General features: G+C 34.4%; 1 protein-coding gene across 1 annotated transcript; it reads right to left on the bottom strand.

The window, feature by feature from the left end:
* Positions 1-5,625: 5,625 nt before the first annotated feature.
* Positions 5,626-6,528, bottom strand: LOC126620764 (uncharacterized). Its single transcript, XM_050289044.1, has one exon. The coding sequence runs from the start codon at positions 6,478-6,480 to the stop codon at positions 5,773-5,775; it is 708 nt and encodes a 235-aa protein (XP_050145001.1). The 5' UTR covers positions 6,481-6,528; the 3' UTR covers positions 5,626-5,772.
* Between the last annotated feature and the right edge of the window lie 12,189 nt (positions 6,529-18,717).

Below are 18,717 nucleotides of genomic sequence, written 5' to 3'. Positions count from 1 at the left end.
AATTGTTTTTTTTGAAACGGCTGAGTCTGATTCCGATTTCTCTCTCCTCTATCACAGCCGCTGGTCTCTAACCTTTCTTCTCCAAAAATCCTGGATCTCAAAGCATCACAGCCGCCAATCAACTTGGGGCCGATGGCAGCCCTTTCGACCCTCTTATAGTCCTTCCTCCCGTCTCTTCTTCCCCTCTCTGCCACCGCGTCGCTGCTCTCCCTCCTTTTGCCCCGCACATCGCCTTTGTTTCCATTTCCCCTTTCTGTTCCCTTGCCCTCGCCTCAGGCGCCCTCCTTGGTGCTACCTAGCATTCCCTTCCCCCTCCCCCACCCCCTCTCTCTCTCTCATCCTCTCTTCCACCTTTTGGCATACAACCCTCCAAAGTTTTTTGGAGTCTTCTTTCCAAATCCGGTATGCCTTCGAATTTGGCCTTGATTCGTGGTTGTGGGTAAGAATTGTGGTTCTGGTTGGTCGGATCTACCTCCTACGACTCGATTTCCCTAGTGGTTGTGCGCTTCTCGGCCAACCTCGGCTGAGCCGCCATACAGATCTTTGGTGTCCTATTGATGGAGGTGACAAATCTTTCTAGAAGAGGTGTAGCCCTCGGTATGAAGATGAACTGATTTGTGGTTTCATTCGTTATGAATATCGAGTTTAAGAATGGGATAAATGAACAAACTCTGAAATAAAAAACAAATAATTAAGACAAGTAACACCAAGAATTTACACGGTTCGGTTATGCTTTTACATCCACGTGGCAGCAACAACAATATTTCTCTATATAAAGAAGGAGTACAACGAATAATTTTGACAAGCCTCTAGGATGAAGACTTGACAAAAAACTTGAAAAAACAAGACTAAGAATATACAAACTCCTATCTATTTTCTTCTCTCGCACACACTTTGTCATCACAATTTTCTCTCACTTTTAACTCCTTGAGTGGTATAAAACTTATCATTTTGCTCCAATTCAAATCATTTTGCTCCAATTCAAAACTAGTGCAATAGTCCTTTTATATATACATAATAAAGCTCTTCTTCAATAAGGATTACTAATCCTAATTGGAATCTAGTTATTAGTCATTCTCCAATTGAGAAACCAACTCCAATTAGGAAACCCACTCCAATTAGGAAACCCACTCCAATTGGGAAAACAACTTTAATTGAGAAAACACCTTAATCTTCTAATAATATGATTCCTCATAGACTTAGGAGAACTCATCATGAGCTGGAAAAACCCAATATCATTCTCGGATTAGCTAATTTATTGTTTTGTGGTTGCTTCAGCAATTTTTTGGCCTTGTTGTTTTAGCAATGGTTGATTTAGCCTCACTTGTTTCAACGATGGTTTTGTGTGGACATTCGGTGCCAATATGTCGTGTCTATTGTCTTTGTGTCGTATTTGTATTATTTGTCATTCGTGTTTGTGGTAGTTGTTAGTGGTAGCCATGTAGGGATTTATATGATGTGTTAGTTGTGAAAATTTCTCTATGATCAAAGATTTGATCACTGAAAAATATGTAACCAGTATGAAACTGAACTTCAGAAACGATGTACTCACAATTGATACATGCACTCTGAAATTACAAGTCTTAAAATTTAATCAAGCATTGACATGTAAAAAGTAGAAAATAAAATTTCCATTATTTATCAAACATATGAGAGCGAGACAAGCAAGCCTGAACCCTTAAAGAAAATTTTAATTTCCCATCCTCTAGAAAAAAATACAAAAATTTATTTTACATGAATTTATTTTCGTATACCAAACGTAGCCTTAGGTTAATTAAAAGCTTAACACTATGTTTGGATGAAGAAAATAAATTTGGAGTTTTAATAAGTGTTTTTATCACAAATGGTTACTGAGATTGATTAAACTCATCATTTTGGTCCCTCACTTTCAAAATCAATCAATGTTGTCCCTGACATTCACTACCTCACGTCAATTTGGTCATACTGTTAAGATTATGTCAACTATTCTGTTAGTTTGCATGTGGGACCCATAAATCCACTGAAATGGTGACGTGTGAATTACACAAAATAAGGGGTTTTATTGCAAACGATCCCTGACATTGATCCAACTCCTCATTTTAGTCTAAGAGTTTAAAAAACCGATAAATTTGGTCTCTGACTTTCATTACCACATATTAATTTAGTCATTCCGTTAAAATTTTATCAATATATTTTTCGTTTGTGTGTTGATGTGGTCCTACTAATCCAATCATATGGCTCCACATGGATTAACTATAAGGAACTTTTTTTTTTAAGAGTGAACCAACGGACGAGTATTCCGCGCTGACATTTTTCTCGCATCCCACAACCCCAATTGGAAAAAAATTCAATCTAAATTCGATAAAACCGAATCCAAATTCAATTCAAATTTGATAGGATTATAACCAACTAGAGAAAATGAGGAGTGAGCTTAAGAGGCCAAGTACTTTAGTGGTGTCATGGTGCCTTCCTTTTCTTTTTTAGCATATCTTGATGAAGATGACGATGACTTTTTTATTCTTTTAGTTTTGTTTTTTCATTTCTTATTTTACTTTTAGTTTTAAATCATAAAAAAATAGTTTCTTGTAGTTAATCCACGTGGCAGTTTATGATTGGATTAGTGGGACAAAAAATATTGACGAAAACTTTAACGAAATGATTAAATTGACGTGCGCCATTAAAAGTCAGGGCCCAAATTTATCGATTTTTGAAACTCAGGGACCAAAACGAGGAGTTGGATCAATGTTAAGGACCATTTGAGATAAAAACCCTTATTTTGTGTAATTCACCTGTCACCATTTCATTGGATTTGTGGGTCCCACATACAAACTAACAGAATAGTTGACGGAATCTTAACAACATTACCAAATTCATGTGTGGTAGTGAATGTCAGGGATGACCTTGATTGATTTTGAAAGTGAGGGACCAAAATTATGAGTTTGATCAATCTCAGGGACCATTTGTGATAAAAATCCTTTTAATAAAAATTAGAATTTATAAATTGACACACACTAATTCTGTTGTTTGGATTCACAAATATACAAATTTAGAATTTCCGCGTGAGAAAAAACTTGGAATTTAGGACCTTCAATTCCCAAGTTTAAATTCCATGCAAATAGGTGACGTTTCTAGATTTTCATGAGTGAGAGTTTAAAAGGGGGTGTAGTCAAACTTGGATTTGAGAAAGACTTTAAAATCTTGGTGTAGTTAATTAAAAGATTTTAAAGGATTTTGGAATTCATTCAAATCTAGGTGTAGTCAATTAAAAGATTTTAGCATCCATTCAAATCTAGGTGTAGTCAATTAAAAGATTTTAAAGGATTTTAGAATCCATCCAAATCTAAGTGTATTAAAAAAATTAAGATTTTGGAGGATTTCAATAAGTTGTGGATATTGTGGGATTTGAGAGCAAAAAGTATATATAACCAAAACTAAAAAGAATATGTTGATGCACAAAACCGGAGGTCTTGGAACAACATAAATCCGACCGTGAATCTGCAAGAAATGTAAATAACACAAGATGTATCATGGTTCATCCCAAGGTTTGGGCTACGTCCATACTGATTATTGTATTTCTCTGAGAAGTGAGGGGAGTGAGGGAGAGAGATTCAGAGCCTCTGAGGGAGAGAGTGAGGAGTCCTTTTATAGAATAAGGGCTTCTCACTTATTACATATTTGCCCATTCCTTTATTACATAATTACATTTGATTCCCCGAGTATTTATACGAGATCTAAATACAGAGGCCCTAAGTACGGTATAAACAGAATCCAACCTCACCTCCTAGGATTTCAAATCCTTCCACCACAATCCATTCAAATTCTTTAAAATCCATATGAATTTTGTAGGAGTCTTTAATCCTCTTAAATCCTATTAAATCTGTCACTTTTAAAATTTTTTAAAATCTTAGTTTGACAACACCCCCCCTAAAATAACAAACAGAGTGTAAAACCACTATAATTAGCTCAAACTTTTATATTCAACAAATTAACAACGAGAAAACCATAGCAAGTGGCTCAGTGGTAAGGGTGCGGACTGCGCGTAAACATAAAAATGTGGGAGGTCCCAATACTTCAAGTTGGTAAGTCTGTTTAACCTTGGCCAAGGGCAAGGTGAAATTTTATATATCCTCTCCGGATCCGGAAGAAATAGATAACCGTAGATTACCACTAGTTATTTCCTATTTTCAAAGAAAGAAAAAGTTCCAACATACGGCTTTTTACATAGGCGTGACAAGAAATTAATTAATAAATTTCATAACTAAACGCATGAACCATGCCATTAGATTCCTTATGGACTCATTAATTCAATAAATTAAACCTGCACTTTAACTCACAGAAACCTAACTCATATTCAACAAATATCTATCGCTCATCATCACGAACACAGTACGCAGGGTTTTTATTTTTTAATTTTTTTTCCCACAATACACAAGGTTTGATTTCGTAAAATCATTTGTGTTTTGATCGTTTTCTTCAATATCGTGATCTAGTTCTGCTCCGATCCTTGGTGTACCGAGTACGTAGTGTTTGATGAGCTTGGGTGTTGAACTCATGAAACAGACTAACCAGTAAGACTCATAGAGCTTCATAACTTTATCTTCTTCCATCAATGGAGTGGCGGCTAAAGAGATTAAGAACAACTTTTTTTTGCGTTTACAATTAGGCGTATGCTATCCATATACCCCATTTTACTTCTCACACACCCTTGATAATTTATGTCCGTTGATCTTCTTCAATTCATCCAATCCGACGGCCGAAAATTAAAAAAATGTGTGAGAAGTAAAATGGGATGTGTAGATATCACACCCTTACAATTATTCAATTCGTATTAGGTAGGCTGCACAAAAAATTTAAGTGAATTAACTCTATTTTTTCCTGTTTTGGAAAAGTAAATCAACTCGATTTAACAAGATTTTTGTTATTTAAAAATCTGATTACATTAATGATGTAAATTACCCTCCAATTGACAAGAGTTTATTTAAAAATCAACTCGATTTAGCTGACTGGGTCTCAGGGTCAAGTTGTCAAACCCTAAAATGCAAAACTAAACTCCAATAACTAAGCCCACGCGAACTAACACATAAATAAATATGATTAGTTTTTTATTTTGGACTGTGATTGACCGTGATTATCATATTAAACTAAATGATAACGATATTAACAATGGTTCTTAAGATAAGATATTAGATATGCATGAGTAGAAGTAGATACGCTTCGTGAGGACTTGGTAGGTTAGGAATTTCAATGCTTTTTAACTTTTCTCTCCACTAGCCAAGATGTTTGAATTCCTATTCCTCTAGATGGCTCGATTATGTATCATTTGACAGATAAGAGGGAAAATGCCCCGTCGAATTATGCTTCAAATTAAAGGTTCTTTTCATCACAAAAGGAATGGTGGTGGGGACTATTAAACACAATTTAAAACATTATGACATTTTGCAAGGAGTTTTGCAGCTCAGTTTGTCAAGAACATTCATTAAAATGTTCTCGAGATTTTAAGTTCAAATCTTTTTTCTTAGCATTGTTTATATATAAAGAAAAATAACAATGAATGGTCGAGAACAAATCGAAAGAAATTCTTAAGTTGCATTGCTAAGGCTTTCGAAATTAGAATGCAGAGGAGGTTAAGCACAAGTATTCATAAGCTGATCAAGAAAAAGTTTCTACCTTTTATTTGCATTTACAATATTGTAGAACAATGTTAATTGACATCTTCTGTATAAAAACTGTAACAAAAATTGAAGCCAGAAAGAAGGAAAAAAAAATACAAAAATCTTAGAACCAGGATGTTCGTCATCTAACTGCAGAAGCAACAGTATGAGCCCACCATTTGAGATTGTCCTTCATGTCAATCTCATTCTCCAAAGCAGGAAACCTCCAATTCATCAATGGCTTCTCTCTCTTCCTCTTCTCCCTAACCTCCCAAGCTTCAGAAAGGTACGGCCTTGAAATTGCAGACTCGTCAAAACTCTCATATCTGCTATCATCCTTCTTTCCCAATCTTTGCAGCCCAGGAATGATTGAAACCAAGTTTGAATCTTTATCTTCCTCTGAGAAAACAAAACCAAGATCCATAAACCCTTTTAGCTCTTCAAACTGAAGGTCCGTCAAGCTCTTGCTCTCACTCTTCTTCTTTCTTCTCCTCCCTTCAACTTTCTTCGGTGTTTCTTCTTCTGCACATCTCTGTTTCGGGTTTTCGATTTCTCCGGCTTCTTTTCCGGAAAGAACCGTGGAGAGATTCGGTCTGTGGAGGACAGAATCCGGCGAGAGAGAGCTCAAGTTGAAGGTCGTTTTGGAGCTCAACTCGTCGCTCATGGACCTGGTGTGCCCGGTTGGAATGCGTAAAAACTCTGGCTTTGATGGTTTATCTGGGTTTTCTTCGATTTCATGATCTGGGTTTTCTTCAATCCTTGATGGGATTGGTGAAATCGGTTGTTTGTTGATGATTTGGAGCTCAAACCAGAAAGAATCATATAGCTCCATTACTTCATCTGCTTCCATCAAAGGAGAGGCGGCTGAAAAAATTAAGAACAACTTTTGTTTTTGTTTGTGTTTGCGCAAGTGCGTGTGTGCAAGGCCTTATAAACGCATAGACTTCTCTTTAAAGTTACGTAATTGCCCTCGGTCTTGCCCTGATATTACTGAAATAATTCAACATGTCATGACTCGTTACACGTTTTCCATCTGAGTCTTTTCTTTAATAATTAGATTTTATTGATTTTACTTTTATTTGCCGATTGTAGCGTGTACATTCATAAGCCATATGAACGTGCAGGGAATTAATGCGTGTCGTGAAAAGGTTTTTGGAAAATGCCGGGAACATGGGTCGTTGTAGTTGAATTTTTTTTTTCAAGTAGGATTCATGAGTTTTTATGTCACATCTCAGCCCGCGCTCTCATTACATCCCGGACTCGACTCTACCGTAGCACAATATTGTCTGTTTTCGGCCCTGACCACACCCTTACGGTTTTATTTCTGGGAACTCATACGAGAACTTCCAAGTGGGTCACCCATCATAGGATTGCTCTCGCGCGCTACTCACTTAACTTCGAAGTTCCATCGCTTAACTTCGGAGTTCCGATGGAACCCGATGCTAGTGAACTCCCAAAATGCCTTGTGCTAGGTAGATATGAGAATATACATATAAGCTTAGAGGATCCACTCCTCTGGGCTACGTGGGAAGTTACATTTTAAATATCATACCACTTACATTATAACACTTAACGTATTGGATCGTATTTTCAGTACATTAAAAAATGAGTACTGCTAGGAAGACTCAATTTGGAGACTAAATTTTAGAAACTAAAGGATATAGAAGTTGATGATTGGTTTATTACTTAAGCGTTGATAAACGTGCTTATTTCTATTGGTGACACATTATTTAGTTTGCAAATTTAATTTCAAAATTTAATTTTCCTAGCATTACTCTTAAAAAATTTCCCGTGTCGTTGAACTTCTGTGAACATTGTGAGGAAGTTAGTAGATAAAACCCTAGATTGTGACAAAGTCGTTGCTTATGTGATATATGATTATTTGTCTGCACTATAAACCACAACACCTTGTCAACGTAGTTTATAGTTTTACGGTTTTACCCGTTCTATCTACTTGATTTAAAGAATTTTTCAAGTTAGACTCACGTAAATTTTCATTCGTTACTTAATTATAATCAAATTGATTATAATTGTGTAACTTGCTACATGCGCATTATTCCACTATAAAATTTAAAAGATGAGCCGTAAAAACGATTGAGATGTATATCTGTTGGTGGCATGTCTATCATGTTAGATGACATAAGTGTGCATCTAACAATGGCAAATCAATAATATGACTATAGCAATGATGCTTGCTTCTGAATTACACAAATCTAACAGCTTTCATAAATAGGGTTCATGCGCATATATGTATCATAAAAGCGGCTTGGTCCAACATTTGACATGCACTTGCAACCTAACAATTGGGTAAGATTTGTGTGCACCGATCGAGTTATCTATCTCTCCTATTCAAGTAGATAGAATCAAATTATTGAATTGGACTATCAGTGCATCGAAAAAGTATTACACAGACTATATATGGGGACTGTTTGTGGGAGCTTTAAGAAAAGTTTGGTTCGTTGGGCCAAAGAAAAAGGAAGCACATGATCATGAGATTGAGCACTCTTGGCACCATCTTTTCGGGGGATCCCGTCTACTTATGACCATGCTGATCATGTGCCTGAAGCCTGATCTTGTCATTACAATAATATGTGATATACATGCTATCCACACACTCATTTTTACTTTTCACGCATTTTTTTGTTAATTTATGTTCTTTTATCTTCTTGAATTCTTCAATTTGACAGCCAGAAGGGAGCGTATGGAAAGTAAAAATCTACACACTCCTATATATATATATATATATATTAGTATTATACTCATTCATGAAAAGCAGATCTTAATTATTGAATTAATGTGATGAATAGTGTAATCGAACTAATAATGTTTTTTGTATCACAATCCCGTCAATTTGTGATACATTATGAGTTTGATTTTCGAGCAAACAAAATTAAGTATCAAAAATAAATTGTTTATAAAGGTATGGTCTAAAAGAGAAAAGCGATCATGTGGCTTTTGTTTCACAATGAGCAACTAGGGTTGCAAGGAGTGACAAGGTCTCTGAGCTCTCTGTATTGGGTACGTATTAAGAAAATGTTAGAAGTAGACTATAGAAAACTACAAGTCAATTAGAAGATATCGTGTGAAGGTTGAGAACTTTATGTGAGAAGATGTTTATTGTCTCTCACGTCAGAAAGTTGATAAATCTTATAAAATTTATAAATAGTTGGGTAATTATTTTTATTATTTCAATTAATTTAAAGATAAAATTTCGAGTTTTTTCAAGTTATCATAATATCTCGGTTTATATGTAAAATCCGATAATTATATGTATTTCATTTCATATCACCTACAATATTCAATATCGGTTAGTTATGTGTTTGACTTTGAATCTCAGTTGAGCATTAACAAACTGATTAGTTTTAGAGTGTAATCTCAACGAGAGTACGTAATATAACAATTAGTTTTAGTACGGAGGAACCAGATTTTAAAGTATATTCTCATACTAAGATGAATAAACCCAGCTGACTGGATCAGTGAGTCAAAATTCATATGCGTCACGTTTTGACAAAATAATCCAAGTTTACACACGTGCATATTCCTCTCAACCAATGGTTGGTTCCGACTGGAAGTTAAATTAAAGAGCCACTGATTCACAATTCCACAGTTCACACTACACGTACCCCTCCTAACCCTAGCTCCTCCTCCTCCCTCTTCTTTCTTCTTCTTGTTATTTTTTTTTCTCTTGGAAAAATTAGGTATAAGCTAACCTTTGCTAACGAACTATTGAAGTCAGATTAAATGCTTATACAGATGTTAAAGAAGTATATACATATTTATTTCCTTTGACTGATCGATGCTTGATTATTGATTAACAAAAAAAAAATATATTCTTCTCAACTACGGAAGAAGGTGGCCACATCAAAACTGATCAACCCTATAGTTTGATCATGCACCTATAAGTGAGTTATATAAGTTCAACGATGAATTTTACGACACATGAATTCTATAATAGTGATATCTTATATTAATGGCGCAAAACTATGATCTACACGCCGCATCATGTAGGCCCTTCTTATATATATAAGTTAGGTGATCAACCTAAACCCATGTGGTGCAACCAAACGCTTTTATTGCTTTTTTCGTTCAGGCTAGTTGATATCAAAACACATGTGGTGCAATAAGAAAATGAGCTATGCCCTATATTCTCTGCATGTTATACCAAAGAACAAAAAAAAGAGTCATTATAAACTAATCTCTTTAATATTTGTGAGCTACATTATATATACATATCCACCAGTGATGCGTGCATATGTACATAACGTAGTGGCCTAGTGGGAGTACTATATCCTTACCTGCAGTTGGGACGTCTTGCAGGAGTTGGAGACGATTCATGATCACATGCATATATGGCTGGATTGGATATGAGTTAACTTGCACAGCTGATGAATTGCGGGGCAAATCTCCTTTGGCAGTGAGCACAGACTACGTTTAATATAATCATATAAACATATATAACTGTATAGTATACATGCAGGTAGTAGGTCACTGACCAACTGCCAAAGCAGTAATTGCCCAGTAATGCATCCATGCATACCCACCTTTGACTACTAACGACTCTCTCTCTCACTCACTCTTTTTTTTTTTTGCTATTTATTTTGCCTCTTCTGTCTCCTGTATCTCACCCTCAATATTTAGGGGGAAGAGGTGCATGCTATATGTATATGAGTACTAATCAAGGGCCAATAGTTGTGACTCGTGACTTGATTTCGGGAGGAGTACAGAACGGTTTCAATATGTTTATATACAGTCATATGGAAGAGAAAAGTCTGGAACCGGCCATGCATAATAGCATATCCTGAGCACATCCAATTTACCAGCTTGTTAGATTAGTTTGTTGAGTAGTGCAGTGAAGAGAATATGTGGTCCTGTAGCTTTTATTCCATCGCCACCACAACCTTGTATAGTTTGCCTTATTTCCCAGTACTAGCTAATATGCACATACGTTTGAATAATAAGAAAAGAAAAGATTAGCTACTACATTTGTCTTGAAGAAATAAATATTTTATGGATTTATTTATCTACTAGAATGATATATGTGTGTGTGTGTATGGCTATATATATATATATATTTTTTTTTTTTTTTATGTAGTCAACTAGTTTCAGTAATTTAATTAGACTCCTAACTCTTTCCACTTTGCATTTTTTGGTTTGAACAGCGCCACACGTGAGGATGTGGAGAATTGTTTGACAATGGAAAGCTTAATCGATAGAAACAGAGTATTCATATACACTATGATGTTATGCCTGATTACTTGTGTCACATATGAATTACAAAAGAAGTAAAAATAAAAACTGAAAATATGAGTGTGGAATTCAATTTTCATTAACTAAAACCCCCAATTGTAAAATTTTCTAATAAAAACCCAATGACTAGGCTCCAACTAAGCAATATCCATAATTAAGTATGACTTGACAAAATTGGTATTTTTAGATGTCTAAATTACCTCTAATATTATTGACTTTGGGTTTATTACTTGTTATATCTACATTTATTTTATATTATTTCATTCAATTAAACGTTTTGAAATGTTTATGCACATTTGGAAAAGAAAAATTTGAGTGTCATGATTTCAATGCATATTAATAACAAAAATTACATGACATTAGAGTTTTGTTTCCTTATATGGTTGTTTTCACATTTATGTAAAAATGAGCATTTTTTTCCTTTTCAAATAATTGTAACAAGCAAATTAGCATTTTTTTTCACAAATATACAAATGTTATTTTATTCAAAATTACCAATATTTTACATATATAAAATAACAATATAAGTTCTAGGTAAAATAATACATGCAAAATAATTTACCTACGTAATAAATAAATAAATAAATATTGTTTGATTCAAAAGTTATTTAAGCTATTTGTATACATACATACATACATATATATATATATATAATAATAATATCAAAACGTGCCTAACATATGTAATAATACATGCAAAATAATTTACCTACAAAATAAAAGGATGTTTTTAGCCAATTGATTCAAAGTTAATTAATTACCTATATTCTACTTAAAAATATAGGTAATTTATTTCGCACAAATATAATAATAACAAAATGTGCCTAATGTATGCATGCAAAATAATTTACCTACAATGATTGTCAAGCAAATATAAGAAATGGAATAGATGATGGTGAGACAAGTATAAAGTGGATACTTTTGTAATTTACCTACTGAATAAATGAATGTTGATTGATTGCAAACAACACATAATAATAACAAATGTGCCTAGTATATGTAATAAATTAATACATGCAAAATTATTTACCTACAAAATAAATTGATGTTTTTAGCCAATTGATTCAAAGTTAATTAATTACCTTTATTCTACTTAAAAATATAGGTAATTTATTTCACACAGATATAATAGCAACAAAATGTGCCTAATGTATACATGCAAAATAATTTACCTACAATGATTGTCAAACAAATAAAAGAAATGGATCAGATGATGGTAAGACAAGTATAAAATAGATACTTTTGTAATAAAAGAGCACTTATTTGCTATAATTAAGGTGGTAATTAAATTCATCAACATAATTAGGGTGTTGTGGCACAATTGTAAATATTTTGAAAATAATAGGTATTTATTTGTTTACATGGCAATTTATTTCAAATTTGGGTTTTATTTCGATGTTTAAAATGAGATAGGTTTTTGTCAAAGAAATAAGTGTTGCATGGGCTTATATCTAAAGAACCCAAATAAAAAAGATCAAACAAGAAAACTCAAAATCCGCCCAAAAAAGAAAAATACTCAAAAAGGACTTTGAAGGAGGAAGATTCAACGGAATGTGCAAATCACCAGGCATGCCTATTTTCCAAGCACGTATTGTTTCCGTAATGAAGGCTGTAAATATGTACGTATATTTGTATATAAAGACTTTTGCATGTAACATGCATATGGACTAAAGGAGAGATTGATAACCGGACCTCACAGCACAAAGATGGCTAAAATATTGAGATGGACAGGAGAGGAAATTGGTTTGGACCACGATCACATGATGGAGAAAGGGAACCTATTGCTAGCTCCAGGAGGAATATATCGACCCGTCCGCAGCATATGCGACTGTTTTCCTCAGCATATCCAATTACCCTTTGCATTTCTAGTGATTTCTGAATGTTGTTGCTTTCTTTTGGTTATTGACATATTGTTTGAGAATATAGAGAAAGGTCAATTATTACAACAGGTGTAAAGTTTAGAGGCGTAATATGCTAAGTTAATAAATTTGATCGATACAAAAACCCCTATATGTCCTAAACCTACACATAACTTTATTGTTAACATATATGGTAAACCCTAAACCTATCTTACGTACGTTGTATAATTTAGGCAGAAGCCAGAGGACTGGACAATATTAGTTAATCAAGACAGATGACTACAAACTCAATGTGAAAAGAAATTTGAACTAAACATTTTGATGTTGACATGTGTGGGAAGAGAATACACAACAGCTTTGTTAAGTGAAGGGGAAGGGGACCATGATAGCATATAGCAAGAAGAGAAGCTCAATAGAGAATGATGCCTAGCATATACTGATCGTTCTCCACGGAATATCCATTTCAAATGTGCGAATCACACGATTCATACCCTAATAAAAACCATGGCAAGCAATTCAACTTCCTGCAGCAAAGCGCATTAACAAGTATATATGCATATGCATGATGCATGGTGCACAGTTAATTAAGGACCGTACTGAGGGTAGGGATGAATAACAGTGCAATTCTCCTTTGGCAGAAGTCATTCTGGTGCATATACTCTTGAGTACTATCGCTGGATGCATATATATGCTTTCTGCCAAAGGAGAATTGCCCTGCAATTCAAAAACTCTACCAAGGAATATCCATATATATATATATATATATATATATAAATATATATTAGTATTCATGCACTTCCATCTATCGGTTTCATATACAGTAAGCACGTCTTTGTATTTTTGTCATTTTATTTGTTGCTAGCTGTTGCTGTTAATTAATGATCTTGTAGTTAACTTGATGGGGTGGACATCAGATTATTTAAAAGACAAACAGGATATGCCTTACATTATTCAACTTCAACTTGAGAAACTCGTCTGCATTATCATGTCACAACAATGCTGATGAAAGCCTGATACAGATTGATAACTGCAAATTTGCAGTTTGATTTGTACGTACTAAATTTTGCGCAGCGCTCAGGAACCCTACTAGACTTGATTCTTGGAAAGCTAGTGATTTCAGATGATCTTGATACAACCGTTTGAAAAGTACTGAGATGATTCAAAGCAACAAAGACAACGGATGACAGATAAGTATCACTATATTAGCATTGACATAATTAAGTCTTTGATAGTTTGTATAAGTCAAGTGGTGCTTGAAAGCCGATAAAAATAAATAAATAAATAAATAATTTTTTTGTACAATATATTCATAGATGAAATTTCACTCAAGAAATTGTGAATAGTTGAAAACACAAATAGTTGTAACACAAAGCCTAGACGGGTGGGTTGAATAGGCTTAATCCAATTTTCACACACTTTAATTATTTATTAATCGCGTTGATCAGGTATGCATCGAAAATAGAAACCAAGTTGTGATCAATAAGTGCAATGAGCGAAAGCAAATAACAATTAGACAACAGTATTGAAAGCAGATATCAATTCTGTTGCACGAATAAATGAAGTGCAGAAAACTAAATAACAGTACACTATGATTTAGCACGGTAAAACTTCAACACATGGAGAAACATCCTTGTGTACACAATCCAGTGAAACAAGTCCATTATGAGAAATATAACTTTACAAGACTCACCTATTGGGATTAGGCAATCACCACGACACCTTAGCCTAGCACGCAAGGACACCCTCCAACACTCTCGGGACTTACACAGCCGCTACGTCGTCTTAATGACAATCTCGATTCACGACTCTTCTCCACTGGATCTTTCACTCACAATCTCAAGATATGGAATTATGTTTAAACCCTAGCTAGAAAGATCTCAACCAAGGAACAAATCTTAGGATCATGATATGATATGCACATGAACTCACTCAAAAATTGTTTACACGCACACATAATTTCTCTCTAATGCATATGTGAGTTCTCTCTATCCTCTATAACTTTTCACGGTAACAAGCTAGCATATATGTAATATTTCATTTGTAAACCCTAGCACCAAACCTTCAAGTCTGATTAGCTTAATTAGTTGGGCTTAATCTTCGAGAGCTTGATTAGAATCAATCCTAACATAGGTTTAGTCTAGAAAAGTGCCAATTAAAATTGGTATATATATCCACTAACAATAGTTTTGAACATTTCAGAGGATTAATTGATTTAATTCCTTCTCCACTTTCTAGTATTTTCCCTAAGTATACTTTTGCCACAGTCGTATTAAAATTGGATCCAGTAATTGGTTTCTAAGTGGGCTACAAATCCACATTGGTTTCTGTGATAAAATACAAACCTAATTAGAATCTCCCACAAAACTTGCAATTACTTGTAATTTACTTACTCTTTAAAAAATCTTATTCCTTGTACGTATAAGGGCTTGTGATGTGTTTAAAAGGGTTCACCTCAATCACTACAAGAAAAAGACCTCTATATGTGTTTATGAAGACAAAACACATGACTGGCCAAAATCTATAGAACAATTTGTCAAAAAAAAAAAATCTTTAGAGAACAATATCGCCATAATTCGGTGATCTGATTGTTCCATTAGTGTTATTATTGATGTTTAGGGACAGAAATAAGGTATATTATATGTCCCCAAATTTTCCGTAAAATTTTAACTAAGCATTATCACTAGTCTCATTAATGAATAAAGCATCAAAATTCAATAAAGGCATCATGATTTTTTTCTTTCAGAAACATGACTAATTTTGTGTGTCAAATTTGCCCCAAAAGTGCAATGGCGTGACTAGTGCCTTGAAAGTTTGAAATAAATTAATGATACAAAGTTACCTAAAAGTTCTCAATGCAAGGAATTTTTTGTTCAGTTGATTAAAAGTATTTTCTTACCCAAAGTCCTGATCTAGAGTTCTACCTCTTTCGACACCACGTGAATATTAAACCCTAGAAAGGTTCGTTTGTGCGTGTGTGTGTGTGTTTCTTTTATCCTTAATCATAAAATGCTAAATTTACTCAAAATTTTCAATGGCACGTCACTAGCTATAGTCCCTTTTTTATTTGTGTGTACTTCTCTTCCTTGCTAATAACTATCTTTATTATTTTATGATCTTGTGAAACATATTTTATTTACTCTAAAAGTTTGTTACTCCGTGATGTATATGTGTGTATATAGCCAGCGTCCTGCCGAAAGACATGAAATAAGAAATGAATATTGTGTGAAAGATCTACTGAAATCTAATAAAATGACGATGCCATTTGAGTGTGTTGCTAAATACTTACAGATATAGACTAACCGTACCATTTTTGTAATCAATAAATTTGAATGACTCTATATAAATCAAAACATCTATATCCAAAAGCGAATTATTAACAACAGAATTTTTGTAGGTGAAACAAAGGGGCAGGAGAATTGCTGGGCAAATCTCCTTTGGCAGGAATGCATGAAGCCAACACATGCATCTCATAATTGTTGTCTGCCAAAGGAGAGAACTGCCTTGTAATGCAACTGCAGCTAGCTGATCTTCATTCAGTACCGCAGAATGATGCCATGGAGACCAGTTATTTATACTGTCCAAGATGAGCATATACAATAGAACAATGCTGTCTTCTCTTGACTCTTGAGTGATTTGGAATGCTTTTCATCACCTTATATTATAAGTACTAATTCCTTTTAATTTACGTTGAACAGAATATTATAAGTACTAATTCCTCTTAATTTAAGTTGAAAAGGATTCTGTTTCGCAAATTGTATGTATTACACGTTCTTGATCCAGATTTCTTTTTGTTACAAATGAGAGTTTGGATCCCTGGATCTCTAACCTATAGTACCCGTCACCTTACCCAGAATTCAGAATACTAGGGTAACCTATAGTACTCACCTTACCCAGAATTCAAAATACTAGGGTATCTGACACTTGAAATATTCCTTCATGCCCTAAAATCATATGATAGATATCACATCAATTTAGTTAACAGTTTATTAGACGGGTCATAATTTTGTATTCAGTGCATATAATTATCTTGTCCCTACCTCAACCTGAAAGGTCACATATATAACGTAGCTTTCACACAGAATCAAATTTGAAGTAGTGTTCTGGTTTCAATACAACAATGCTTGATAGGATTATCGAGAAAATGGGGAACAGATGAAAAAGAGAAAGAGAACAGATTTTTTTTTTTATGGATGCTTGTGGAAGATCCATATATTCCACAGGCATCTTCTCCAAAATCTATATCTTTTAGGTACGTGTAAAGTTGCAATCTCAGTTCTCTTGGCTGTCGTCAACAGCCAGCAGATGGACCTGAAAGTTATATTTGTGTGCAGAAACTCGAGCAAGGACGCACATATGATGACATGTTGTTTGCTAGCTAGGGTTGTATACAGTTGTGCTATTAGCGTAATGGATATTGACCACTCGAGCACTGACATGAATGATGTATGTATCAAGGATTTTTTATAGGACATTTCGAGCTTTCTAAATGTTAGATTTTTGGGCAAAAATACAAAAATCAATAACTAGCGGGTAAAGCAAGTGACCCTTTAGTACAGTGGTGAAAAGGTGTTAAACCCTTACATGATGGCGTTAGTTCGAACTCCGTCAGTAGCTAATCTAACTAGCATCTAATCTAACAAAATCTATCGTTTTAAAAAAAAAAAAAAAAAAAAAAAAAACCAAACCTAGTGTTTAAAAGTTTAGAGTATATTCTATATTTTGGAGCACCATAAAATTTTCGGTATGTATTATAATCACACATCCATGTGTAACATGCATATGAATTTCCATACAAGAAATCTTACATGTGCCCGATTGTTGGTCCAAACTCTCTTAGTGGAGAGAAGAAGACACAGAAGAGAAAACCCTAGAAGAACAAGTTGAAAGTTTAAATCCATACGGACAAACTCAACGTAAGCTAACATTAAAAGACAAAGCAGAGGAAACCCTAGAAGAACAAGTTGAAAAGTTTACATCCGTACAGACAAACTCAACTTAATTAAGCTTAGAAAACTCAAGCTAAAGCTTAACACACTTTGAAGGGTTCTGCATGTCGGAATTGGATCCTCGCCGGATCCCCTCTCTGGGGATCCTAGGGATCAATGCACACGGACCATTGATCACAAATCGTGCGGCCACAATTTTTTCTTTTTTTTTTAATATTTTTCATGTAAAACGAGATTGCTTTGCTTTTAAAAATATAAAAGACATTTAATTGGGGCCACACAATTGATTTTTTATCAATCGTCCGTGTGCGTTGATCCCTAGATCCCCAGGAAGGGGATCCGGTGAGGATCCAAATCCCTACATGTAAACAGTAGTAAGCATTGTAGCCTGGTGCTGGTTTTTGTTCAGTTGCTTTGAATTGAACTCTAAACGAGTTCCAATATTACACGTCTTAATTAAGAATGATCCCACAAATTCTCTTCTGTCAAATTTAAAATTTTATTACGACAAATTTGTATGAATATCATATTATGCCAAGAACATCGATGTACAAGCTACTAGAAATCATGGCATAGGGCACCATTTTAAAACTGTGCCAATTCCATCGTACGCACCTTTTGAAAGTGCTCATTGAACATAAGCATACTACCATCATCAAGGGTGCCCTATAACTAAGTTCCTAATGATCATTAGCACCAAAGAGACTGTGGGCGTAATTTCAGATAGGGTACCACTAAATTCGGAACTTCTGAAATCCTCGTCTGAGTCCCACTTTTATGTAGCACCGAGCACATAACCGTGCCCATGAAGCATGACCCTTTTTATAAGAAATTAGAGGCTAATCCTTGAATAAGTTCAACTTTTGATTAATACCTGGTATAAGATTAAGAATTGAATTTAGTCATTTGATCCGCTTTACATGTCATCATGCATATTCCACGTCATTTTTACCCATTTTACATTGATTTTATGGTTTTCTTTCTTCCAATTCTTTCCTCGTGAACAATAATTATTTTTATGAGAGATGTTGCAAA

The sequence above is a fragment of the Malus sylvestris genome, chromosome 5 (genome assembly GCF_916048215.2).
Source record: "Malus sylvestris chromosome 5, drMalSylv7.2, whole genome shotgun sequence".
Lineage (NCBI taxonomy): Eukaryota > Viridiplantae > Streptophyta > Magnoliopsida > Rosales > Rosaceae > Malus > Malus sylvestris.
This window is presented reverse-complemented; position numbering and strand designations above follow the sequence as displayed.

Coding starts and splice junctions, on each gene's coding strand:
- LOC126620764 (XM_050289044.1), bottom strand. CDS start 6,480: ATGGAAGCAGATGAAGTAATGGAGCTATATGATTCTTTCTGGTTTGAG.